Source organism: Galleria mellonella, unplaced genomic scaffold, assembly GCF_026898425.1.
Source record: "Galleria mellonella isolate WM207_F2 unplaced genomic scaffold, CSIRO_AGI_GalMel_v1 utg65, whole genome shotgun sequence".
NCBI classification, from domain to species: domain Eukaryota; kingdom Metazoa; phylum Arthropoda; class Insecta; order Lepidoptera; family Pyralidae; genus Galleria; species Galleria mellonella.
The window spans coordinates 6981334-6989819 of record NW_026442138.1 but is presented as its reverse complement, the minus strand read 5'-3'; the positions used below and the strand labels follow the sequence as shown (position 1 = coordinate 6989819).

Below are 8486 nucleotides of genomic sequence, written 5' to 3'. Positions count from 1 at the left end.
AAAATTTACGAATGTCTAGGTATGTGCATAAGGAATGCACCTACTTGTAAATAAGTAGGTACCTCTTTTGTTCTGTTCTCAATCAATATCGCTTTTGAAAATATGGCACGCTTATTCTTTTTATGCTGACGCATTTGGGTCGCCTATCTTATATATGCCTTTCTATTATTAATTGTGAATTCAAGTGGCTTAATATTACACTATGGTAATTAAATATCACAAGGTACTTAATTATAATTTGGTCTTTATATAAAAAAATATAAATTTAATGTACACGAGTGAAATCGCAATTCTCAGTATTATTTTGTCATTTCTGACCCGTCTTTCTTTGTGTAAAATGTTCAATTTCAGTAGTAGAACACTCCCTTAAATAATAATCATTTCGATTTCACTCTGTAAATTTTTTATAAAATTTAGGTCGAGAAAATATCCTCAAAATTTCATTTATCGTGAGAATGTCCATGATGATGGTCGTCTTCTCCATGCGAATGACTGTGGGAGTGGCCCGCTGTGGAAATAAATAAAAAATAAACATTAAGTACCTTTTTTATTATCAAAAATTTGGTTAACGGGTTAACGTTAAAGCCCGTACAAATTGTTTATTGAAGTCAAGTTTCCATTATCGTACTCTTAAGATAGATAAAATTATATATAATATTTCGTTTTCTATTGTTTAGGCTTAGGTTTGTACTGAAATATTCTTAGTATTTTGTCATGATGATGGATGGCATACCATGGAAGTAAAAACGACTATAGACTAATATATCTATTTTTTTTTATTCCTGTTTATTAATATTTCATCAATTAAGTCGTTATGTATATATAATTTTTTTAGCAATGCTTTTTACTGTATAAAGTACTTAAGTACAACATGTTTTCTTTATATAATTTATAATTTAACATTGTTTGCCAATTGTTTTAACCATGCTGTGTGTACACCTGTTTGGGTCTCAATCTAGTTCAAACTATTATCTTTATATAAATGTTTATAATGTTATTGATTGTAACCTGTTGTGTATACCTTTTAATAAATTAAAAAAAAAAAAAAACAAATATGAAATGTCTGTAAAATGTTCCTATGGTTAATACTAAGTAGATACAATACGAATATTGAATATATTGAAGCAAAAATACTCACTTAATAACATTAGTCCGAACATGAGGAAAAATCCAACAATAGATGCAATGTACTGGAGTATGCCGGTTCTGTCTCCTTTCCATATCTCGAAGAATATCACATAGAGAAGGGTGCCCGAAGCTAGCCCCTGTAGTACGACTGAGTAGACCCCAGCAGCAGTGGCTCCCTCTCCTCCGACCAGAACCAAACCAATGCCAATACCCAGGGGTGAAACCACGGCGAAAGTAGTTATGTACACTACTGCCAACCAGGTCTTGGTACCAGTGGCAATGAGTTCCACACCAATACAAAAAGCTATCACAAGTTTATGCGCGGAAACTGCGCCCAGCATGTACCTGTAAATAATCAAATAAAATATTTTTATTATTGTTTGAATCAGAAGTTAAAATATATTTAAAACATTTTTTTTTTTAATAATTATGTGAAATTGCTTATGAAATTTACCCTTCAATAAATTGCCATCTATTATTAAATATTTGCGCTGATGTTGACAGAATTTATTTCACACTATCTAATAAGAAAAAATTTTGATAGTTTTACTACTCAATAACAGATGGCGTATTTTACATTTACATAGAAAAACAGCTAGAGCGTACCAAACATGCGAAGTGCTAGATTCTAAGCCAACAGCTAGGCCTTCAAAAAGCTCATGAATGGAAAGGGCCAATACTATGAGCAAGCCACGTAGAGCTGACGTCACATCGTCGCCATCGACGACAGGAGCATGACTGTGGTGGTGATGTGAATGATCGTGCCGAATGTTTACTTCTGGATCCTGTAATATAAAATCAAATTATTAAATTTATTTATAATCTAATACTTGGCACTTATTATTTGCAAATTGTTACAGATATTGTTATTATTATAAATATAAAAGTAAGTTTGTTCGATTGTACCTACTACATGGTATCTTAATGGCTCTACCAATGGTCATGGTATTTGGAATAATACGCGTAGTATTTGGGAAATAAGCTACTTTTTATTCCTATACCGACACAGTCACGTGGACGAAGTCGCGGATAAAAAGTAATATGTACTATTAAAATTAAAAAATGACATTTTATTAGTACACAAGTAGGTGATGAAATTGAGAAAAATTTTAGGATACCAAGGCGAAGTGGCTTTTATTTTCTGATCGGACAAATGTTCTTTTCCGAGTTTCCCGGCAATTGTTACAATCTAGCCGATCTCAAATGATACGCTTACCAACGAAACAATTTGATTTGTCTAGATTACGATTAGATTAATATATAGGAAGACGATAATTTTGATGTATTATTACCTTATGTCGCTTTAATGATTCGGGTTCAATTAGATCAGCGGTGGAATTAGTGACGCTCTTCTCGCCATTCCCAGTAGGGGACGGTACACTTCTTCGTAAACTTAAGTTGCGGACTAGTTTCTGGTTACCGTTGTTCCTTTCTCGGTGATGTATGTATACATGTACCAGTTCCTCCACCAGGTACATAATGAAGAAACCGCAACACGTCAGAAATGGCGTCAGTGAGAAACTCAACTCCTTCAATCGGCCAGTATCTGAAAAAATAAATTATATTTTTCATTGCGCTTGAAAAAAAAAACATACAGCAATTGTTGAATGTGGAGGAAGCGAAAGAGGTCTATATGAATCGAAACATTTTGAAATCCATTGTTTTAGCCGACCCTAATAAGAGACAGGCGTGACAGATGTATATTTATGTACAATTCAAGATTTTTTTTTAATGGGTGATAATGGAATAGTTATCCCGCCTGTGCTATCGGTATATACTAGCGAGGTACTAGTGATGGATGATAAATGAGGATGAAGAAGGTCAGTTAGCCTATCGTGACGAATTCTACAAGAATTGTTCACGATGGTTTCCAGGGGGAACCACGTGGAGGTCGACTTAATAGGGCATAGTAATATGCCCTATTAAGTCGACCTCCAGCAATGGGGCTGTCAAACTCCATTGCTAACAATCCCTTTCCCCCACAATTCAAGATCAAGACAGTCTGTTTTGGGTAGATAAAATTTTAGTTTAAAAAACGAGTTAACTTCTGTTATAGTCATTTTATTTGTTCTCGGAACTAACAATATTGGATAATATATATATATACAATTCTTAATTTATTTATTCATGAATTCCTAAGAGCACGAATAAGTATTATTTAAAAATGTGAAACCGTCGAGTTGATTTTTAATAATTACAACATCATATCAATACGAACCGCCTTGGCAGGCAACAATATAAATTACAAGTGACATTCAGAATTATAGGTGTGTGTAGTAATCAATATATTGTATGTGTACTGTGAAGTAATCACAGATGCTGTGACTTCACATTGACCGGCGCGACATGTCGAAATCACTATCATTATCAGCCACTTTACATGCATGTAAGCTGTATAGGTATCATTAAATGCTTACACTTTAAATTAGACCTCTAAATTTTAATGGACAATATTATAAACAAATGAGTAGATTTTGCTTCGAAAATAAAACAGCGACTTCAATAATGCCGGAACTAGTATGAGAATAAGAATTGCAAAAAAATATTATCAAAATCGATTCAACTTTGACGTAAATATTGTGTATTGCACACAGAATATGTAGACGAATTAAGAATATTTAGGATAATGCGACAAAGTAAAGCTTTGACACTTGATTCTCTCTGTTTACCCCGCAAGACACTTGACGTGAAAGAAGGAAGGTAATTATGCAAATATATTGCCTATATATATATATATATATATATATATATATATATATATAAAAATAAATATAAATAAATTACCAGACTTTGTACAAAAGTCGATTGCTTGGGTACCTCTGTCCCATTCGTGTTTCTACCGTGAACCAGTTGCATGGCTGTGTTTCGATTTGAAGTCCTGAGTCCTCAGGAATAGTAGTAGAAACGCATAGGGGGTATCATGCGCGATACAGTATACTTTGTCATGTCCATGCTACTGCTCATGTCTATAGGCGACGGTTACCACTTTCCATCAGGTGGGCCGTCAGTCTGTTTGCCATTCTAAGTTGTATAAAAAAAATATGTCTGTATATTAATTTTATGAAATGACTATGTTTGTTATTTCCGAAAATTGTTTTCCGACAAATTACCCGTTATACATATATAGATATCATTAAAAAATTAACATATGTTAACAAAATAAATAAATAAAAATAGTACGTAAACACAAATAAAATAGTTAAGTAATTTATATACGTGACCTTAAAATCGAACCATAAATGTTATTTCCAACTAAAGGGCACGGTGACTAAGGAAAAGAGCAACGTTTATTTATAGAGAAAGCTTGCACTTGTAAAGTTATACTTCAACTACGTGCATTGAATTTATATTTGTTTATTATTTTTCATTAGACTAGCACAGTCACTACTTTTTTGTGAGACTTCTATGTGCTGCCGTCTTATTTATTTTTGCAGTTTAACATTAATGCCAGCGTTGTATAGGTAATTCCCAAGTTCAGTTCCCAAGGTTATACAGGAAACTATTGTAAAGAGTTCGCATCAAAAAAAAAATTTTTTTTGCCAAACAGAATATGTGTGGGTCAAAGTTTTTTACAAAATTAAGATGTTAGTGTTAGTGATCAACTATCTAGATATAGTTTAACATTGTAGAGAAAGACATGATGAGCAAATAATAGGCAATTTTCCACAAGTTAAATTTTTTCGGAAAAGCTGATTTTTCAACCGACTTCTAAAAAAGGAGAATCTGAATTCGGCGGTATATTTTTTGTGTTTGTTACCAAGTATCTCCCGTCAGATATAAACCTATTTTGAAAATTTTTTTTTCATCTGAAAAGATGTACTTTCAGACTGGTCTTAATCGATACAGTAGTTTAGTTTTTAAATCATAATAACTGGTTTTTGTTACAATTGAAATTGGTTTTCATTCTGGAAAACTATTTTAATTATTTTCGTATAAATAATTAAGGCAATACATATTGTATTGCTTTAATTCTTCTGTTAAGTATAATAATACACCGTATATCCAAACTAAACTAAAGACTAACAAAACTTAATAAATAACCAAAAATGAATCATAATTAAATTTTTTTTTTGAGGTTGTAGGTCTCTTAATATTCCTAGGAGATAAAGAACCTTGTTTCTGGATAACATCAAATTATTCCTATTTTATTCCTGAGAGAAATTAAAAGCAAAATCTGAAATTAGACAAGTATTATATTGAATATTGTTGCTCGCGTTTTTAACGCGTGGTGACGTGATTTCTCTTTTCAAAAATGTTTTCTTAATGAATGCTTCTGTTATAAAATCAATCTATGTTCCAAAATTTAACTATCTATACTTAGTAATTTTGACTGGACATTAATTGATGATTTTATAAGTATAAATAAAAATTGCAGTACGACGACTTAAAAATATAATAAATATCATCGCTGAAAGACCATCAGATATAGACAAAAATTACTGTAATATCCAAATATCACACTTTTTTTACATCTTCATATAAATCCAGTTTCTGTCATCGAATTGACCTACATATCTATCTAATATAATTATCATTATTAAACATGTAAAACAGCACAGTTCCTAAACACGCACATGCAAATTTTCGAAACAGCCTCTTTGTTTATTGAGCTGACGTTTGCTATTGCTGATATCCTCACGTGAGTCATGAATGCAATATTTCATTCACATTTATCTTGGTTTATAAATAAAACACGTTTTTTTTTGTGATTTACTGAAATAGATTTAATGGATCACATTTATGTTTGGAATGCCATAATCACAAAATAAAGTCACGTATGGAATATAAAATGCCAAAGGTGTAATCTTAGTAGTATACGATGGTCTGAGAAAACCTATACATTATCTATGAATAGCTACTAGACTTCATACAGATACAGATGCAGTTATGTATCTAATCAAGGAGAAAATAGTTTTACTGAGGGATTTCAATTTAATTAGTAGCATGGCCGTACTTAAGGGGGAGCATTGAGAGATAATAAAAGGTCTTACCTTAAAAGGCCTAATGCCCTACCTTAAAATAAAAGACCCCAAGAAATTTTGACATTCGCTTTTTCGAAGTCACTTAATTATTATTTCTGTCCTACCAAAATTTCTTTTGTCCTACCTTAAACTTGGGTCTAGTTACGAGCTTGGTTAGCAGGTACTATGAACACAGATAATATAATATTAGATCCGAGTAATATCATAAATGTGAAAGTGAGTTTGTTTGTTTATTACCTCTTGGGGCATTAAAGGCTTTGCTATTTATATTTGTTATACACGTATTATATGGGATGGAGTAGGACACAGATTTTTATCTCGGTCAGTGAACATATCCCGGTTACACGGATGGAGTCACAGGTATAAGCTAGTTATATTATAATTAGGTATCTGCGGTAAAGACAAAAATGCGGAGGCTTTATTTACTCAAATTTTGAACATATTTTGTGGTTATATCAGATGATATAATAATCTAAGTAAGTACCAAGATCTCGAAAGCGTCTATTACATGCTCTAACAAACAGAATAAATTGTCGACACCTCAAAGTGAGAACTGTGGTAAAGGTAAAACAATTCTATTTTTCTTTTTTACACTTTACAGAGTAAAAAAATTAACTGAGTGACATAATCATTATTTTTCTCGAAAAATATGGTCATAACCAAAACGACACGCCGTGGGCGTCTACGAACATAAATTTTCTAATTATATTAAAACATACTTAAACTTTACACAGATTTTTTATTATAATATGAATAATAATTCAATTTAATTTATGAACATTTTCACAAAAAATATGTATGCACAACGAAAGTGAATTAAAATGTTCGGACTGACCTATCATCATAAACTATACGATTCATGAATTAAATTCCTGACCTTGGAGTCCGATTATAAATATATATATATATATATATATATATATATATATATATATATATATATATATATATATATATATATATATATATATATATATATTATGTTTATAATTACTCTTTTCCATCCAAAGGTTGCCTGAAAGAGATCGTTCTTAGCGGTAAGGCCGCCCATTGTTTTCTTAGTGTAATATTTTCTTGTAATTGTTTGTATTTATAATAAGTTTACTATTGTAATCTTATGGAGGAAACAATAAAGAGTATCCATCTATTTATCTATAAAGCCACGACTTTTACTTGTTCTAATATTTGGTTTTATAGAAATCCTAGAAAAAAATCTTTATCACGTACCTAAGGTGGATAATATAAGTTTTTGTTGTGGGTTTTGCTACAGTGTAGACAAAGAACTGTCTAAAGATGATGGCCATTATGAAAAAATCTGCGGTTTTGCAATATGCGGTATCGCGTAGATCACGATTTATTTGTCCTAAAATGTTAAAAATTCTTTGGAAATACCCAGGCACATTTTTAATTAGTAGATATCACAGATAAAAAGCCAATAGATATAAATACCTAACAACACCTTTAGGTACGTACTTACTTCCTGATTCGATTAAAGCGGTGATAATGTAATCATCAAGGCGAGTTACTCTAAATTCTTTTAATAGAAGAAATAATTATGTAATGTTATTAAATTATTCGTACCTTAAAAATAAGTAAACAAAATATAATGTTTATATTTTTTTTGTCAAACGTTGAATTTAGGTACAGTATTATTGAAGTTAGATACATGGCACATTTTTAGAAAAAAGTTTGTGATGATACGATCAACCAATTATGACAAATCCTTAAGTAAAAATCGTGTAAAATTTTAATTGTTCTCCTTAGTCTTTGCAGTTTACTTTGCTATTTAAAAAAATAAGATAACTTTATTCATAATCGACAGAACAAACAAACTTAAACATTAAAATAACCGTTTAATAAAATCTAATAATCTGTGACACTTTTGTTAGCCATTATTTTCTTTATTTTAGTATCGATATACCGAACCATAGACAAAACAATATTCTGTTTATTTTTTTTTTTCTATGACCAGACCTTCAGAGCACTAGTCCGGCTAGAACTTAGCCGGTTTTTTTCCGCGGTTGTTATTTCACTTCCATTCATTATTTTGCAATAGTTCATTGACGTGTATGCAACGCCTCGTGTCAAACGAAAAAGCTGTACTAATGCAAACATTTTTCACGGATATTTCCTGTGGATTTTATTGTTTTTCTAAAGCATAAATATCTTGAATTAATACCTGCAGTTAAATATAAAGATATAAATCATCTGTATAAATATGTTGAGCTGGTTTAAAAACAATGCTTAAAACTACTTATTTATGATGGTATTATCCATATATGCAAATAAAGCATGTTTGCGATAATAAAATATAATGTGCCTTGCGCACTGAATACGGTAATTAATTACAATTCTTTGTTATCATTGTAACGTCTC

The 8486-nt window shown here is 31.1% G+C and overlaps 1 protein-coding gene across 1 annotated transcript in view; it reads right to left on the bottom strand.

Moving 5' to 3' along the window:
- Nucleotides 1-8486, bottom strand: part of LOC113519738 (zinc transporter ZIP1-like) — a 44268-nt gene continuing 35782 nt past the window's right edge. Inside the window, exons 2-5 of the mRNA XM_026904920.3 lie at nucleotides 2421-2674; nucleotides 1735-1913; nucleotides 1139-1473; nucleotides 1-508 (exon numbers count right to left, since the gene is read on the bottom strand). Coding sequence (XP_026760721.2) covers nucleotides 441-508; nucleotides 1139-1473; nucleotides 1735-1913; nucleotides 2421-2674 — 836 coding nt within the window. The 3' untranslated portion in view covers nucleotides 1-440. The remainder of the gene's footprint in view (nucleotides 509-1138; nucleotides 1474-1734; nucleotides 1914-2420; nucleotides 2675-8486) is intronic.